The sequence below is a fragment of the Aquila chrysaetos genome, chromosome 1 (genome assembly GCF_900496995.4).
Source record: "Aquila chrysaetos chrysaetos chromosome 1, bAquChr1.4, whole genome shotgun sequence".
NCBI classification, from domain to species: domain Eukaryota; kingdom Metazoa; phylum Chordata; class Aves; order Accipitriformes; family Accipitridae; genus Aquila; species Aquila chrysaetos.
Genome location: NC_044004.1, coordinates 1,527,829 through 1,546,384, shown reverse-complemented (window position 1 = coordinate 1,546,384; position 18,556 = coordinate 1,527,829). Strand labels below are relative to the sequence as shown.

Genomic DNA, 18,556 nt, shown 5'->3' with positions numbered 1-18,556 from the left:
ATAAAATTCCCTCCTCTTAGTATTTGTAATAATGAGTTAATTAATGTGCATGTGTTTGCCAGAGCCTGGGACAAGGCGGTAGTAGCTGGTGGGAGAAGGGCTGAGCCATGCCTTGGCTGTCTGAGTTGCAGGAATAACAGGGTGCTCCATTGTGATGACCTGCAGAAAGTGGTTCCCTAAGTATAAGGATTTACAATATGGACCATGGGCAAGTACTTGCCGCAATGCCTGGCCTTTCCCTGCTTGTCCTGCACCCCAGGAGTTTGTTGTAGCACCATTTTGCTGAGATAATTCTGTTATGAACAAGAGCACCAGCTGCTTCGTGTATCCTAAAGCCCTCTAACTGACAGAGCTTAGAAAGAGAGCAGTCATAACCCGGGGAAGTAACCACTTGTTAGCAATGGCAGAACTTCAAGCAGTTACAGAAGAAAAGTATAAAAACTAGAAACTACAATATTGTGCTTCACCTGAGGTCAGCCTCTTGTTTTCCCAAGGCTGAGGCTTTCAATGAGGCGTCTCTTTGCTGTAGAAACCCCAGTATGATGTGGCAGCGTCTGGACTGATCTAGCTTGACACCAAATTTTAAATAGCTTTTTTTGATAATAAAGAGAAAGGAGTAAGAAAAATGTCTCTGTAACATGTTTCTGAATTTATTTCTGTCAACGGTTTTAAATTAGCTTCTTCATAGGGTTTTCTCCATTCCTCTTAGCAGAGCCAAAAGGTCCTGTAAGAAAATTGAGAAGGTCAGGTCAGTGCCTGCCCAATCACTTGGCTTTACCTGGTGCTTTGGAGCGCAGCAAAGACAACCAGTAACATGCAGTGGATTCATTTGGGTTGGAAAATAATTTGGGAGTTGAATGTATTTTAAGCTGAAAGAATTTTATGTTTTTATTTATTTATTTCTCATCACTTTTATTCACAGTTAAACACGATACTCCCATCACACAAAGCACTGCAGTGCTCTGTGAAGCCCAAGTGCAAGTGAGGAGTGTAAAATGTCAATGTGTAAATGAAAGTAAAGGTGTTCAGAGCGTCTCTGGGTTGAGTCCTCGTAGCCCCACTGTGGGAACCAATTTTTCAGTTCGTTAGAGCCAAAGAAGCCCTTCTTGAAGGCTTCTTGTCTGTGGTCAGTCTGTAAAACAGTCTGTGGTATTTTGGCTATTGATTTCCTACTTACCCTGTAGAAACTTGGTATTTGTAAGGAAGTGTTTGAATCAGGATTGCTGAGCCAAATCCTGATCTGTTCTGTGAGTTTAGTTTTGTGGTTATGTTCACAAAGCCATCTTGAGTTGCTGTTAAGGTGCAACAGTTGGATCTGATTTAATTTGCCCCCAAATTTCTGAATGATTAGGATTTGGGGTTTTTTTTGCCTTTTGTTTTGCATGCAACTGTGTGAAAACAAATAACAGTCTTTACACTAATTACAAAAAAAAAAATCTGATGACTTCTAGTCAGGAGAAGCAGGGAACTGATCTGGGTGATGGAAGGGCAACCAGCAAGGTCTAGCAGTCAAACAGCTTTCCATAGTCATCTGAAAAGGAAAAAAACAAAGTCCCATGGCTGGATGGCAGTAAAAACAACGGATATTTTTTGCTCAGGGGCTGTATAGTCATGGGAAATATACTGCTGCTTAGGAGGGCTGAGAAATGAAATACACAGTGATGATGTTTTGATGCAGCCTCAAGAAGACAACTTTGCTCTTGGTTTGAATTTGGTTCCATTTTATGTGGTTCTCAGAGACACCACAGAAAGAGAGCTTTTGTTGTGGAAAAATGAGGTTCTCATTCATCAGAGTTTTAAAAAAAAAAAAACACAAAAAAACAAAACCAAAACTTGTTCAAACTCATACTCCTACTTTTTTGCTCTGTTTTTTTCATGAAACGATGTATGGCACCGTGAATTGACTTCGAGAAGTTTTAGGCATAGAACTGGGGACTTCCACCCATCCCACTCTGCCATTCGTCTTGCTTTCATGTTGCTCTCCCCCATCAAGGCTGAGCTTTATTTGCTTCTTTTCCCCTGGGTTTTTTGATTGCAAGTGAGCACAGCTTGCGTGTGCATGAGGGGGAGAAGTGGGATGGGGAAAGTGCTTTTTTACCAATTAGAATGTTTTTTTTTCCAGTTGCTTGATTAACAAAGCTGCTGTCTTTAAAATCTTGGCCTGGACGTGGGAGTGAACGAGGTTTAATGCAGTTGCCTTGTTTGAAGAAGCTTGGACTAGAGGCAGCAGAGAGAGAAGTTTGTTAATGGCTTGTCTTCTGCTGTGCTGTCCTGTGGTGGTGATGAGACATGTTGTTGAGCCGACCTGTGAGCGTGCCGAGCTGATCAGGAATGCATTAAAGGATAACTCACTGTCATGGGACTACAGCTCATCCTGTTTCTTGGGATCTGGGAAAGAGAGCGGGCAGATTTTGGCTTCAATCGCTGTGACGGAGATTGAGCCTCAGGGTGACAATAGCCCTTCTGCTGGAAAGGTTGGGTGGTGGTTGAGCACCAGAATCCCCTTCATGGGAGACTTTTAAGACAGGTTTTTCACTTCCAGGCGGCCCATAAAAGCAGCAAGGAAAAGCACATTTTTTTGTAATTGCATTTTAGAGAGCTCATGGTAATGCAAAAAGAAAATGGAAACCACAGCCGGTGAGTTGGATCTTGTTGCCTGCCTTAGGGGAGGGAGGATGGATTCGAGCTCCAGTCTCCTTGCCTGGTCTCTTTGTGCATCCCTGATGGTCAGAGATGTTCTTGAGAACTGGCTTCTGCCTTGTGTTTCAGCCTAGGGAAGAAGTACATGTGCATTCCTGTTGTCCTTTCTTTGAAGTAGCAGGAGGGTAAATTTTTTTTTTTCCCGAATAATGTGGATGAAAGAAGCAAGCACTGAAATAGTCCTATCTGCTGGCAGACAAGCAGTTGGCCATAGGTGACCTTGCACCATGAAGTGCCTTGTGGTATCTGAGAAAAGGACGCTTTGGCCATCATCTCCTTAGCAAGACCATACACAGCACAGTGCCTGCTACTTGTCCGTGTTAATTTTCTTGGTTCCTGTATATTCAGACTTTTTTTTTTTTTTCCCCAGGAAGAAGGCTAGGAGGATAAAGCAATTTTGCTTCTTGGAGAAAGCCTTCAAAAAGCTCCAAGGCTTCTTCATACAGATCTTTTAAATTTCATGAGACTGGGAAAGCACTTCTTCCCATACTGGGTTGCAGCATTTCTGGTTGGTTTTGTGTGTATGTGTACTTAAAGATATGAATGTTGGCCATAAACATTTGAAGGAATGGTCAGCAGCTCTGCATGGTAGAATTAGCTTTTTTATATTTTTGTTGTTGTTGTTGTTCTGGACCTTACCGTGCAGTTCCACTGGAGCCCGAGTGAGGGCTGTTGTCCTGACCCCGCTTGAATGGTCCTGCCCTTGCCCTGGGGCTTGTCTGACCACAGAAGGAACGGGTTCAGGCAACACCACCACCTGAAACCAAATCCCTCGTTTAAGGATTAGACTTTTGGCACTCTTAGCTCCCCGATCAGACAGTTGCAGCATTGGGTGAGTGTCAGCGCTGGCACAGGGCAGGAGAGGAGGAGGGCGCGTGGGAACAGGCTTGCGGCAGGATGAGTTTGAGCTGCTGAAACGTGTCCTTAGCTGGGCATCGCTGAGGTTGTACCGGGCAAGGATCAGAGCAGGAGACCGCCGCTGTACCTGAGCCAAACAAACAATGACCTTGGGCTACGGGACTGGCTTCCTGAGAGCCTCCGCAGCTTTGCAAATTTAAATCTTTACTTCTAAAAAAACATTCATGTCATGCACATTTGAACTTACGGTCTCATTCCCCCTTCCTTGTGCCTTGTACTATCATTTACACCTTTGTGAAGTGGGTGTAAAATAGTGATGTTCTATTTAATTCTATTTAATATTCTTTTTCTCACTGTGAGATGCATATCACAACGATGAAGGCAGTGGAGAAGTCGGGACCACTTAAATTTAAAAATCCCCCCCTTGTGTTCTTGTTTAAACCATGTACTTACGACTGCTCTGAATTCTCTTATTGCTGTTCGGCGTTGAGCAAGTGCAGAAGGCTGGGCAGTGGGAGAGGGACGATGGTACGTGGGAGCGCTCAGGATAACGTGACGAGGGACCAAGTGAGTCATGCGTTAGTCATGTCACTCCCTGCACCACTGGCAAGCATCGGGCAGTAGTGATGTGGAGGACAGTGGCATCTGCGGAGATCTTTATATTGAAAATAAAAGTAAGGCAGCAAAATGTCAAGCTCGCAAAAGCTAGAAAGTACCAGAATTAGTGTTAATTAAATCAATGCTAATTAAAAACCACTGGGCTTTTTTGCTGAAGTTATGTGAAGCTATTTTGTTTAGTTGTGGGTTTTTCTTTTTTTAGTGCAGAACATGGAAAAATAACAGCAGAGAGTTTTGTAAGCAGCTGAGAACTGGGTGTTGCAACGTGAGGTGGTGGACAGCAGTGTTGCTGGAAACTGCCATTAGATAGGGATTTCTGCCTGAATAAGTAGGCAGTATTATTGGTATTTCTCTGCGCTCGATGGATTCAGCAGAGAAGAACCAGCATGTTTCATAAAATTATGCCAGGCTGTGATTAAATGCCATTCTCACTGCTGTACCCATATTCCACTCCTTTATTTATAGCACGCTTCCGTATTACAAATGCAAAAAGAGACTTGCCTGCATGTGGCTGGAGAGCACCCAGGGCAAGGGGGTCCCAATATTCAAGAGCACCGGGAGGTTCATGACCTGTGTCCTTTCTGCATCCGTGATGGGCTGCAAACTCTGCTGGGGAGAAGCCATAGGAGAGAGCAGCTGCTGGACCTGGCTGCCCCGTGTCCGTTTGGTGTTACCGATGTCCAGATGAGAGTTCAGGCTGCAGTAAGGCAGTGCTGGCACTCAGCCTACATCTGCATCCAGATGAAGGAATCCAGACTGATGTTTGAGTGATGATGTACATGTATCCTGAGTGCCCTCAATATATCAGTATTTCACGGTCCAGTGCTTTGGGCTTGCCTGATTTAATTTTTTTTTTTTTTTTTTTTTTTTTAAATACTGAGTCAAAACTGCTCTCCTTTCCTTTGGAGCTGCCTGTGATCTTTCCAGCCTATTTCACAGACACCTTCCCCTTTCTTTCAGACTCTGTTCCCAGTTCTCTGGATCCCTTTCTGGTCCTTCAGACACTTTTGCTGCTCCTGGCGAAAGCATCTTCACCAGCTTTTGTGCGGTGTTATCCCTATGCAAGCACATCTAGATTGGATTTTTCCAAATGTGCCACCAAGAACAAGCCCAAACCGTAAAGTTAGGGTTTCTTTTACGTATGTTAAGGTTCACAGTCCATCTTCTGCTCTGTGTTTGTGTAGGGACTGGCACAATGAAACCCAGCCCTAGTTCAGTGCCTGGACAATTCTGCAATAAATGTAAGACATAAAACTGGATTTGTATTTAGTCTCATCTTAGACCTTTCTCATTATTCCCAACAAGGAGAAAACTACTTGTTCCCTTGTTGAGACTTTAAACTCTTTTTAGAACATTTGAAAATATAATTTCACATACCTTTTTTTTTCCGGTGGTGTATGGGTGGAGGAGTTTCTTCATGCTAGTCTCTCCCCAAAATCGGGGACCCCATGGTGCTGCTGGTCCTGCGAGATGGGTGCTAGCAGGAATGAGGACAAGCAGCACAGGGACCATGTTAAAGACATTGCAGGGTGGGAATTCCTTTGACAGCATTGCTCGGTGTGGGAAGTCTGGAGCTGCATGTTGGGTTTTTGTGGCCTCAGACATCTTCCAGGAATCCCATAGGGAGGCAGGCAATATTTCATTTTGGGGGGGAAAAGTAATGGATATTTCAGCAGCTTGATAGTATCCCTTTATTAAAGCATCTATATTGGTATCCTGTTAATAGCAATGCTGCTATTAGCAGGGTCCAAGTCCTCATCTTTTCCTTTCAGACTTCCTATCATAAATTACCAGTGAATAGCTTCTATATTATTTCTTTTTAGTTGCTATTTAGTTCTGCAGAGGAAATAAAACCTTTCTCTGCAGCAGGTGAAAGGCAATTTCTAACTGAACACATTTTGGTTTTTTTTCCTGTCTTCCAGACTTCATTTTATGGCAGATTCAGGCACTTCTTGGACATCATCGATCCGCGCACTCTCTTTGTTACTGAGGTAATGTATACGCACTTGTTTTCTGAAAGTACTGTTTATTAGACAGGTTTAGATTAAAAACAATTTCTTCTGTGAACAGCAGAAGTAATGAAGCCAGGTTTCCAGTGGATTTGTGTCTCACAGTTGATTGATTGCCCAACTGAGCTCTGTTAAATCTCTAGCAAAACTTGCTTTTTATTAGACATCAGTGAATCCACACCTGTCAGTCTCCCATCTCCCTCTAGTAACTGGTGAGACCCTGAACTGGTTTCAGTCAAACTTGCCAGTGATGTAGTCTTCCCAGAAGGAAAATTCCTACAGGTCTTCTTGGAAAACATGCAGGTGAGTAGATGAGAGAGCAAATATTAATTCTTATGGAGGAAGTGAGCTGAGTGGGTTTGCACCAGTTTTTTCAGTGGCTGCACTCCAGATGACCTTTTCTGAGGAAAGTGTTGTAGTTTTTCCTTAGTTATTACTGTGTTTCTAACAGGCTTTTGGGTTTCTGGCCCATTTATGCTTCGTTTAGTGTTGTCCTGCATTATTGCATTTCTCTGCTTTCATAAAATAGTGACTAATAGTGGTGGGGAGTCCTTTAGAAGAAATATTTCTACTGGTGATCTTAAATTATGCTTGTTGGCCAGAAAACTTAGGATTTTGCCCCCCCCCCCCCCCCTTTTTTTTTTTTTTTTTTGAGGCAGGGTAGTGTAAGATGAAAATACACCTGCAAGCAATTCTCAAAACACAGTGAGCTGAACTGCTCATCGTAGCTAGCTGTGAACTGAGTCCAGTTCTTTACACACTGTGATGGCAGTGGGAAAAAAGACTTGATGCAACTTTAAATAATGTCTTTCTTCTAAATCAGCTAGCTTTTTTGAAAAACAGAAGGCTAAGATGTATCATATCGTTCATTTTGAGTACCTTTTGTATGCGTGCCCAAGAGAACCGCAGACAATAAAGCAGCTGTTCTTACCATCAGATTGAAGGTTATACTTTCCTTTGTAAAAGCACAGGTTCAGATCAAGTCTGAGATCAATTTTCAAAAGCCACCAGCCTCAATAAGGAGCTCAGCCTGGGGAGGTAACCTGCTAGCAAAAGAACACTGCAATTCCAAAGAGGCGTTGTGTCATGATAAAAGGGAAGGAAAATCACAATATTACCTGAGGATGCAGTGCAGTTTGCAGATGTTAGAGCTGCTATTTAAAGCGGATGTAAGCACATATGCCAGAATAAAAACAATACTACTCATTAAAGGCTTGGTGCTGCTCTTACCTTAGCAGAGATTTAGCGTTAAGTTCAACGCAGTGCATATTGAAGGAGTGTTTTTGACAGCATGGGGAATCCTCCAGTGTGTGTTTGTGGTGATGCAGAGGCTGTTGTATGTGGTTTGTGAGCTCTCTTTATATATTTTCATAATTTTGATTCTGAAATTCGTAAATGGATGCAAAGGGCCTTCACTACCTAATGATGCTTTTTGGAGGGAAGGAGAGGATACTCTGCATGCAAAAGGGAATGGGATGTTGGAGAAGGGAGACCATCTTTGTCCATTTTTGTCATGCACTGAGAATGCTAATTAATGCTAATTGAACACCTAAAGACAGCGAGGAAACAGGCTCAGGAATGGATCCAGACAAACATTGAAACACCCTTCTCTCGCCAGGCAAATTTGCACCAGAAAGCTTTGCAGGGTTGGTGTTTGGTAGGTTTCCGTAAGTGTGTGGTTTCCAGCCTACTGTTCTGGGGCACGATGTCTGGGACGGGATCTGCTTAGGATATTTGAGGATGAGCACAGGTCTGGGGCTCCAGGCAGCTGCACCAGGAGTTCCTGAGTCGAGGTCACTTGGACAGAGGTTCTTCTGGTAGGACAGAAGCAGGTGATTCTGCTCATCTTTTTGGTGGATTTTGTTATGCCTCAGCCTGTTTTCTTTTCCTCCTTTTGGAGGAGAATTCTGTTAGGTGGAGATCATCCATCCAGTTCTGTTTAGTTAAAATTTCTCTTCCTTTGGGAATGTTTCCATGTTCTAATAATAATCCTCACCTTTCTCAAATCTCCAATTAAGCCTGTAGTGTGTGTTTGTACGTAGGGTTTTTTTTTTTTTTTAAGCTGGGTAACCCACTGTGCACAATGCAGGACCAAACTATTGTTTTTTACAATGGCATTAACAGAGAAAAAGGACACAGTTCTCAAACCTACTTCTTGTGTATCTCCAAAGTGGGGGGATATGAGTAAACTTAATCAAGATAGTGGTTCTACTTTTTGAAGTTACAAAATAGGTTTAAGAAGGCGTCACTGTGTTCACATTTGAGATAGGGTAAGCACTTTCACACTATGGCTATGGTAGTATAATGAAACAATTTAAATTGAGCACTATAACTCAGTCTGGTTTCATTGTGTACCCAAAACCTGAATTCTGTCTACCATTTGTTACCTTAAGCAACAAGCAGTTGTGGTTCCAGAATGAAAACAGGTGTTTTAAATCCTGAAAGGCTCACTTTTCCCCTCCTTTGTGAATTTCTTACTTTTTAAGGGCTGAATCCCTTTTGTACTTTGAGGGCAACTATCTTTCATGTCATGCTCCATATAGAGGGTGTCTAGACTCATGGGCAAGCTATCTGTGAGTAAGCAGAGGTACCTGCTCTTAACTTCGATGAGATGATCCCTCCTTTGGCTCAGCCACATGCTTTTCTACCTTTCCATTGTCACCTTTTCAAATTGTTAGAAGTTTTTGAAGAGGTTGGTAAGGTCAGCTGGTGTAACTTAATTTTTCCAGACACTTTTCTTAGAAGAATCTTGTCAAAATGAAACCTATGGAAAAAAGACCAAAATCTGAGTGGCCCATTTTTATCCTGGAGGGAGCTGTCAAGATCTGAGTGTCTTAAGCAGTTCTGGGCCCCAAACTGAACCTCAACAAATGAGGGAGGTTTGGTGTCCTTCTATGGGGACTAATAAGCATAGGTCTGAATTTCGTGGTCTTCGGGAATGGCTTGGTGGCTTTCCAACGGAGGAACTGGCCTTTGTCCATTTTCTTTGGGAGTTTGAATTATATATTTGTGATGCTTCAGTAGACCTTCGGCAGCATATTTCGTGAAGTCTCCATGAGTTCTCTTTCCCTGGAGAAGTCTCTTGGCAAAATAGATGTGGACACCTGGGGTCACGGGAAGCACTTATCGGAGCACAAAAGCTGCTTTGTTGATTGTCCTACTTGCAGTGGTCCGTATATATGATCTTGCACTTTAAAATACTCTGTGTGTATATACCTATAACTAAAAGCTGTTTGGTTTCCTTTGATAATTTAGGTGGCAAATTAAAATCTAGAAAGGGTTTGATGAGAAAGCAGCCGTTTACAGAGAGCTCCTTCCCGCTGACAGATGGCTGCATCTTTCAGGCCCAGGGTTCTCGAGGAACAAATAAATTGCTGTTTGTCTTGGAGGAGCTCACTAGCAAATGTAAAAAAAAGTAGATAAATGAGTCTCTAATGAGAAAGGAGGTTAATCCCATGGAAAATGCTGGGAAGTGTAATAATTTTTTTTTTCCTACATCCTTTTTTTAATTGCTGTGTGTTACATCATTGCATCCTACTGGTGGCTGTGTTTTGAGGAAGGATGAAGTGATCCCTCTGAGTGGGGGAAACCAAGCACAGTGATATCAAGTATAATTAGTCTCAGTGACAGTCCTCTCTTATTCATTTATTTTTCAATAAAGCAAATTCTTAACACAATTAAAAACTTCCTTGTCTTTTAGAGGTTCTTAAGCATTAATCCTCAAGGGATGCATACTGAGTACTGGATTATGTTGTAGCCGTACTTTGCAGTCTGTGAACTCGCAAAAAGAAAGCATGTGCTTGTGCGAGGCACGTGGCAGGGGCAGTTGGAAGCCAGTTGCTCCAGTTTTATCTTTAGTGGGTTCTGGTAGAATAATTATCTGTATCAACCTTACCTACCAATTTTACTTGCTTTTTGAGTGCATATGGTATTGAAACAAGGCACTGACCTTGTGTCAATATATCATGTAACCTCTAAAGAGGAGGTTTTCTTGTGTGCTAATTCATACCATTACTGGCTTTCTAATGAAATAATCTTTTGGCAGCTGCAAGTTTGCAAACTTTTCCAATAAGCAGGAAATGTGTAATTTCAGAGGTCAAGCCTAACAAGTCCTGTCGCTGAGACCATGAGAAACCCCTCAGTGGGGGTAATGCCTATTTTTGAAATGTGTGAGGTTAAAATGATTGGAATAATACTTTTAATTGCTCTGTAATTAAGGTCCATTGGGAGAAGCAGTAGGGACCAACAGATATTTTGATAAGGCTAACTTACCCCATCTGACATTAGCCTGGACAGACTGTTAACGCTCTGTGGGAAGCTCTTCATGGAGAAAGCTGTGGTTCTGATAATAAAAAATAAAGCAAAAGTGAAATAAGAATTAAACTGAGCTCAAAGGGGCCGTGTGTTATGTGCTCTTGCTTTATCTCATTGTTCAAAGCATAAATCTGCAGAGCGCTGAGCATCTTGCATTCCCATATTTGGGTTTAAAATGGAAGCAGGATTAGATGTATGTTATTTATATGAACGATACCTTCTTACTCAGCAGATTGACTGTCTGTGTTTATTCAGTGTCACATCTGCTGGCTCTACTTGAACAAAAAGTTTCTGGCTCCTGTTGTCTGTCACTGTAGATCCAATACAATAGGGCCAGCTGGAGTCAAGTCTGCCGTATGTATCATTCGTAGAGTAGTGAGACAAAATCGGAAACTGTTGAGTTGCTGATGGCAGAGCACAGCTGGATTTCCGTATCCCACATCGAATTTGTGGTGCTGGTGGCCAGAAGACTTTTGCTTTGGATCACGTGCCAGTAAGTCATCGTTGCTCTGAACCTGAAACCAGTGAAACTCGCAGGCACGCAGCGGATCATCACTGGGCTAATGTGGCCTCAAAACCCTGATACAAGCCCCGCATGAGCAGAGTGAGATGCAAACTCTTCCAGCGTGCCCTGTCCCATTCGTGGATTTTCTCTGAAAAACCTCGAATGCAAAACTTGACTCTTTTTCTGTTGATTCTGTAACAGTAATGTTGTAGTGCTACCGGCATAATGACTGTTATTACGGTCTGTATGTGCACATATGGGTTTCTGGAGGCAGCTCTAAGCCATGTGTAGGCATCAGTTGAGATCCAAAAGAAGACAAGGCACAGATCTTTCAGACAGAAACAGTGTGCCCTTGAGCAAGGAGGACCAGGTGAAAAATCAGTACAGGAGCTCACGTGCTGGATGGAGGTGTCTGACGCATGTACATGTGTGCAGTCATCTATGGGACACAACTAGTTGTCTTCTACCCCACTAGGGTGCTGGAGTGATAGCTGCGAGGGACTCGGGGTGCCAACGAAGGATTCCTGGAGGTGGCCATGAGCTCGTTGTGATGTAGGCTACTTTCCTGCTGGCATCTCTGGTTCTGTTCTTTCTCCTCCTTTCTCTGGCACACCAAACTAAGCCCCTAATAATGTGATCCTTCAGCAACTCTTTCTACAAAGACTGAAACTTTCTGCTGATGTAGTCCTGCAAGTGTGCTCCAGGCGACGACCTTCTGACTCAACGCCTTTTGGCCTGAGTCAGGGCAGAACAGGTTACATTAGCTCTCTGCATTAACGCCTATGGGTTAAATCTAAGCCAGTTCATTCAAACTGAGTCAGGTAGTGGATTTTGGCCGTGCAGCCAGTTTGTGCCGTGCAGCTGAGCACTCTTCCTCTCCAAAAGGTGCCTGCTGGGAGCTGTCCTGGCCCATGGTAAGTGCCAAACTGTGACCGGGAATCACTTGGCAGAGGGCTAGATGGTCTGAATCAAAAGTATACCAGAGATCATGCTGATGCAGGCTCATGCCTGGGCTCTGACTTTAATAGCACAGCCATAACCATAAAACCCAGGCTCATGGATCAGTGGTAGCCCATTGCATACTTCTCACGGGCTTAGTGAACTGAGCTGTATTTCAAAAGCTGGGTGTTTTCCAGCTGTGTTCAGCACGAGGCAATGCTTGAGCCTTTTTCCAAAGACTTGTTGTTGTTGGGTAGTGTTTCCCAGGCGGACATGGCTTAAGCTGCTGTGGTGGAGCACCAAGTGTGGAGTTTGTGCTTCTGAATCGCTGAGCATGGTAGATCCCTGGCACTGCTTCTGGGCTTAGGTTTGTAAGAACATCCTCCGGGTGCAGATGGTCTGTCTAGCACCCTATTGTGAGAGCTGAGACCCCATCATCCACCACTAGAAGTGCTCTAGTTTTTACAAGATAAGGGGTATGAAAGAAATGATACATACTAGTAAAAGCTGTGGTTGCATTTTTTTTTAAAGTGATGCTGTAAAAACTCAAGTGACACTTCTTCCTACAGATAGCAATAGAGAAATCAAGCAACAATAAATATTGAAACAGTAGCACAACCTTGTAGACAGACCTCTTTTTTCCTTGTTAAAATGGAAATGAAGTGTAATCTTAGACATTATCAACTATCATAATAATGCTGTATTGTGCTAAAAGCCAGGGAGTGGAGCTGGTTGGCATTTGGAGCTGTTGCTTGCTGTAAAGTTATTTCCTATTTTTTGGAGGCTCTGGTTTAAAGAGTGTGCTTGACTTTGCTAGAAGGGGATACAAGGCACTAACGAAATTTTGAGGCTGTGGGTCATTCGCTAAAACTACCTGAACACCTCCAAGCCATGTGAAAGGCATCTTCTTAATGTGGTCCTTGCTTTTAACACTTTTGTTCGCTTTCTGTACCACTCTTTTGTCAACCTCGGGAACCATCAGCAGTGTTGGTCTAGGACTCTTTTATTTGAGAAAGTTCCCCTCTCTCCCCACAGAGCTGAAAGAGGAAATTCATGAAGACTGCAATTTTAAAAGCAAAATCGGGCTTTTTTGTTTTCTGTTTGTTACCATACTAAACAAGATGGGATCTGGCCAGGGTTGTTATAGTAACTACTAAGATTTCCTCAAGAGAAGGAGAAAAAAATAAAACACAGACCCATTCATCTATTACTTCCAGTTTTTCATTCAGAGTTACATGCTGTTCTGTGGAGATAATTTGCAAGACACGCAGTGTAGGTAATTTCAGTGACAAAAACACATACCAATAATGAGCACAAATGGCTCTCCAGAATGTTGTGCTGGCACTCCTGAGTTATTTTCTAGCTTTGGAGGCAAGAAGGGTTGTCTTCACTGGATCTGCAGTCATTAGTCATTCAGCTGTCTGGCTTTTCACCTCTGGATCATCAGGCTGTCTACAATATTACACAATTATATTTTATTGATACTCATGCTAGGTAATAGCTTTTTCCTAATACGATATTTTTAACCAACCATGAGGCCAACAGGGCAAGGAGCTATCAAGAACAACTTCAAGAGGCTCAATTCCTGTTGTGATCTTGTGTGATAACTTTTCTTCACAGGTTGGAAATGCCTGAAACAGCCTAAAAATCCTATTTGTTTATCATGCCTGCAGTGCTTCATAGTTTTCCAGTGATCAACCAACACTCTTAACTGGTCTTTCTTGTAGTTGGTCATTGCAGCCACAGAGCCCTGAGGGTCTTGCAGGAATTTGAGCCTGCCTAGAAGAGCATGGCCCCATGTCTGTGCCATTGGATTTCATCCCATGTGTCCGTTTCTCGAGGTCAGCTTTTCTTTTGTATGAGATCCTCAGCCCTTCTGGAGGACCACTACATCACCCAGTGCAGCATCACCAGAAAATAACATCCTAATTAATAACTCTTCCTTTTTGTCCAATGTCAAGAGGACTTAGCTTAAGTAATGACTCTTTTCTCTGCCTGGGATATTGGATAGATGTGGAAAAGTGTGACCAGTGACTTGCCTTATCCATTGAAGTATTCAGGACGTACTTATGCTCCTAAAGAATGCCAGCTCCTTCCAGGAAAGGACTCACATATTCACTTTATCACTTGCTCATTATTTTTTATTAAGATAAGTTTAAATTTTAAGACAGATTTAGCATATGTATGCATAAGGGAAGGGGGCTAAAAGTTAAGACACAAATTTTTGTTGCTATATACAGCTTGTCTGTTATGTCTGTTGGATAAAGGCAGTTTGGTTCAAGGGGATACAGAGCAAGCAGCTGGAGGAGAAATCCACTGAAGATCACTACATCCACAGAAACCTCATCAACCTTGGCTGAAAACAGTGGGAGGCTGGGAAGGTGCTTAGGGGAGACATTATTTCTGCTTGCCGCCTTCTTGCTTTTCCCTGTGTACCTGCTTGTGGCCACTGCTGGAGAACGTTTGAGTTGGGTGGATGTTTTTTCTGAACCTGTAATGAAAGCTTTTCTATATTAAGTCATTCTCTGAATTTTGGAGCAAGGCAGTGTTTCCACAGCCAGCTTTTTAGGTGAAATGGGTGATTGCCTAGCCTTTGAAGAAGGAGGGAGGTTCTTGGACACACTCAATCATCCTTCATTTCCTATACTCTTTGTAAAATCTGTAAAAACTGGTGAATATAGTTTTCTGAATTTCACAATGCCCCAATACAATGGGCACAGAAGAGCAAAAGAAAGTGCTCACACCTAGAACTCAAATATAGTCCAGTGTTGGCCTTAACTATCTTTCTTTGAGATCCTTCATGCTCTCAGCATAGCTTAGTCCCTTTTGGAATGGGAAATGAACGCACCAGCAGTCAAGGGTGATGCCTGAATCTGCAAGTGGACCTAAGCCCCATCTGGTAGGACAAATCCAGAGCAGCGCTGAGAAGTCCCAAGCAAGTGGCTTAGCAAAGTGCGAGAAGCACAATCGACAGCTCTTTCTGCAGGGGCATGTCAGGTGTGGAGCATGGGACAGGCTGAGTCAAAGAGGGAGCCAATTTCAGGCCAACACACCCAGAAATAGGCCAGAAAACAGTAAATTTATCACTACGCATGTGTGTAGTAACACAGGGCTGTGAGCTTCGGCTGGTAGCACTACCTCGGCATTAGCACCAAACACGAACAATCTCTGATTGTTCAGAGATCACCCATCTCTGAGCCCACATTTTGCCAAGAATATGTAGTTTTTTGCAGAGGTCGTTCCTATCTGATGCTAAGCCTCATTTGGTGTCTTTGTACAGACTCTCCACTTCTGCTGAGTAGCTGCTAATCAGTGCAAGAATATATAAAATATGTAAAATACCAGGGCTGGAAATAATGTGGCGCTGATGATGATGTGAGCTCAGTCAGTATAAAAACGGCTGTGGATCTCATCCCAACCCGCTTGCTCTGCAAAGTGAAGGAATTGCCACTATTCCATATGTCTTGTGTGTTGAATGTTTTAAGGACAATAGTCATTCATTAATTGCCGCTTTCAGGTTGGCGTAACTGCTGGCGCTTCCAAGGAAACAACAAAGTACTCTTTGATGTTTGCATGAAAAGGAGAAAAGTAGTTTCCCTGCAACCGATCCCATGGACGCGAGCACATAATGAGCTCAGGGGCGCTTGCCTTATTTGCAGGAGAGTTGTGAGAGCGGAGCTTGCAGTGACGACGAGGAACCTTGACATGATTACACTAAAAGCACAGGGCTTTAGATGAGCCACCAGCACGTTATATGTTATTTTAGACAAAATATTCTGTATTTATGAAATGTCCTCTGGCACTAATATTAGAAAAGCTGTCAGAACAACAGAGCTAGTGCAAAATGTCAAACTGAAGTCTATGTTACTCATCTGGATGGCAGATAACCTGCAGGAGGCTTTTGAAAATGTTTAGCTGAGTGATTTGTTTGGCTTCAAATATTTGGGAGCCATTACTCGGTGATCTGGTGCTTTCTGCAGGCTTGGATAAGCAGATTTAACCCCACCAAAGCCGCTCTTTATATCCTAACTTGTTCCTTTTTGGCTTGGACTAATCAAAGAATCTTTCCACCTGTCTACTTCTGCTCTGTGGTTTTTTTTTTTTTATTTCAAGAAATATATATATAAGGTAGAGTGTGTATATATATATATATATATATACACACACTATGTAATGTAGTATATATAAACACACACAATATAGATATATTTCTTGAAATTTTTATATATATAGTTCTTGAAAGTATTATATAAACTTTGACTGCTTCAACTGCAGAACATTCTTTTATATTTCTATATATATGAATAACTGTTCTGGGGGATGATTCTGACAGGCTGGTAGCATGGCTTAATGCTCTTGTGATCCCTTGAACACACAAAATGTATTTATTCTTCTATTTTATCACAATGTGAGGAAGAACTTTATTTACACATGCATATATTTGAATCGCTAGTGGTAGTCAGATTCTAACTTTAACTGCACTGATGACTGACTTCGGTATTTTTAGAGAGAACATAACCAGTGTACAAACCCCATCTGAATGAGTGTGTAACAGGCACTGTAAAAAAGCAGCACAGGTCAGCGGTTCAGCGTAGTGGCACTCTGAGATCTGTCTGAAGTATATTAAAATGTCACGGTATTTCAGATAAATTAACTCAACTCAGACTTCAGTGTGCAGTTACAAAGTAGTGCTATTAACGTTGCCTTGCATGCCGTTAAATGCTAGGTCCAGTGGAGCTGCTTTTCTTTAGATGGCTGTGCTGAGATCAGGCTAAAACTTGCTGTGTTATAACTTTTTAGTGGGCACCGAGTTCTTAGTGGTGATGCTTAATATGTGCAGGCTTCTACTTTGCTCTTCCCTTCGGCTGTACCTCCCCAGTACGTGCCCTGGGAGAGCGTGTGGGGGCAAAGCCAGGTCTTCAGTTTAAGCAGTTTCACTGGGAGATATTAATCTGAGAGTGGCATGGGGTGATACCAATGTCTGAGATGGGTATTCTGTGTTGTACCGGAATGTATGCATTTTGTCTTAAACTATTTTCTACCTTTAAGTGAGAGCTCATTCACATCTCCAAGATTTATCAGATCTCTGGTACTGCACTGAAGACTCTCAAGTTTTTGTTGATGTCTTCTATAGAAGCATTGCGAGGGGGAGTTTCTTCTATTTTCTCTTTTGTTTCTTCCCCTATACTTCAGTAGTTAGATTCAAAACAGCAGGGCTGTGCCAACCAGCAAAACAAGTATCCACGCATCCTTTTTCCTTTTATATCATAAGGGTAAAAGGACCCCTCATAAGGTTTGCACAAAAGAAGATTAATTCTATAACTTAAATTCATTGCCTTCTATAAAATGATTCAGTGCAGGACAAGCATTGCAGACCACACTGCTGTTTTATTTGCAGAGTCGTCTGAAGGAAGCTGTGCAGTTGTTGGAGGATTACAAACATGGGACTTTGCCCCCGGGAGTCACCAACAAAGAGGTAAGAGGAAAAAGCCTTTGCTCAATTCCTAGTTCTTCCTGTCATCTAAAGTGGGGAGGATGAGGTGGCGTTTTTAGGCTGGGTCTACAGTCAAATGCACTACTGCAGGACATTTTTGGTGTTTCTACTGGTAAAATCCCATACCAGCTCTGTTCAGTTGATTGCTGACTTCTGTAATGTTGCTTCTGGTCCCTTGCAGCTCAACTGCCAGTGTGTTACAGTGAATTTGGGTTGTTCTGAAGTTTCCACGTTATAAATGTTGCTGAGCAGAAGTGATAGCAAGGGGCTTGCAATACAAACATGCAAGTTTTTTATTTAGAATAAGTAGAAAGTTTGCAGTTTCTGACTTGTGGAGTTACCGATTACCTTGGGCCAAGGCTATTGCTTCCCTTTCCCTTGCAAAGTGTATTTGTACAGTTAAAAGAAAAAAAAAAAAGTAATTTTCTTTTTTTAGCTGAAGGAAACCTTGCTGTCAGTCCTGTAGGTTCTTGTACCAGCAACTGTGATGCGTCAGCCCCCTCTCCTACTGTGTTCCTGTTGGTTATAATAATTGCTGTGTTTCTTCAGGGAAATAAATGTTGTTTGGACTATGTATAACCCTCTGGATGTCCTTATGTTGTAGATTATACCATCACTAGTGGTACTTTTTGTTGGGTGATGTTCCTACTGTTGGGATGGAAGCTGAAGGAGGTTGTGGAAGCCCCACTGATGCAAAGGTCTTAGCAGGGTTTAGGCAGTTTTTGAGAAAAGGGTCATTTTTGGTAGAACTTGATTCTGCTTTGGGGTGGGCTGGGTGATCTCTCCAAGACCCTGTCTGTCCTGTTTTCTGGACCTTTGTCGGATATTCATCTGTATGAACACATGAAACTTGTGGAAGCAGAGATGAGTATTGCAGAGGGGCTAGACTGCTTTTTGAGCCTTTTACCTCCAAATCAGTAGCATGAAACAAAAATCATCGATCTTCCTGTGGGTATTATCTCAAACGCTTTTCCTTATCTGTCCATGTGTAGACACCTGACCATAACACCGACACAGGGGCTTTTTTGCAGTGCTTGTTTGTGCATCTAGCACAAAAAACTTCAGTCCTATGTAATTTAATGTAATATAAAAAACAGCATGAATTGATTGGCAGACCTG

General features: G+C 42.5%; 1 protein-coding gene across 4 annotated transcripts in view; it reads left to right on the top strand.

The window, feature by feature from the left end:
* SFXN5 (sideroflexin 5) overlaps nucleotides 1-18,556 on the top strand; it is a 101,133-nt gene that overhangs the window by 6,063 nt on the left and 76,514 nt on the right. For 3 of the 4 annotated variants that reach the window (XM_030024757.2, XM_030024779.2, XM_030024769.2), the window contains exons 2-3: nucleotides 6,099-6,167; nucleotides 17,342-17,419. In XM_030024757.2, the coding sequence (XP_029880617.1) occupies nucleotides 6,099-6,167; nucleotides 17,342-17,419 (147 nt within the window). Of the gene's footprint in view, nucleotides 1-3,069; nucleotides 3,209-6,098; nucleotides 6,168-17,341; nucleotides 17,420-18,556 lie in introns of those variants that run through there. The other variant, XM_030024763.2, reaches the window with a different exon arrangement.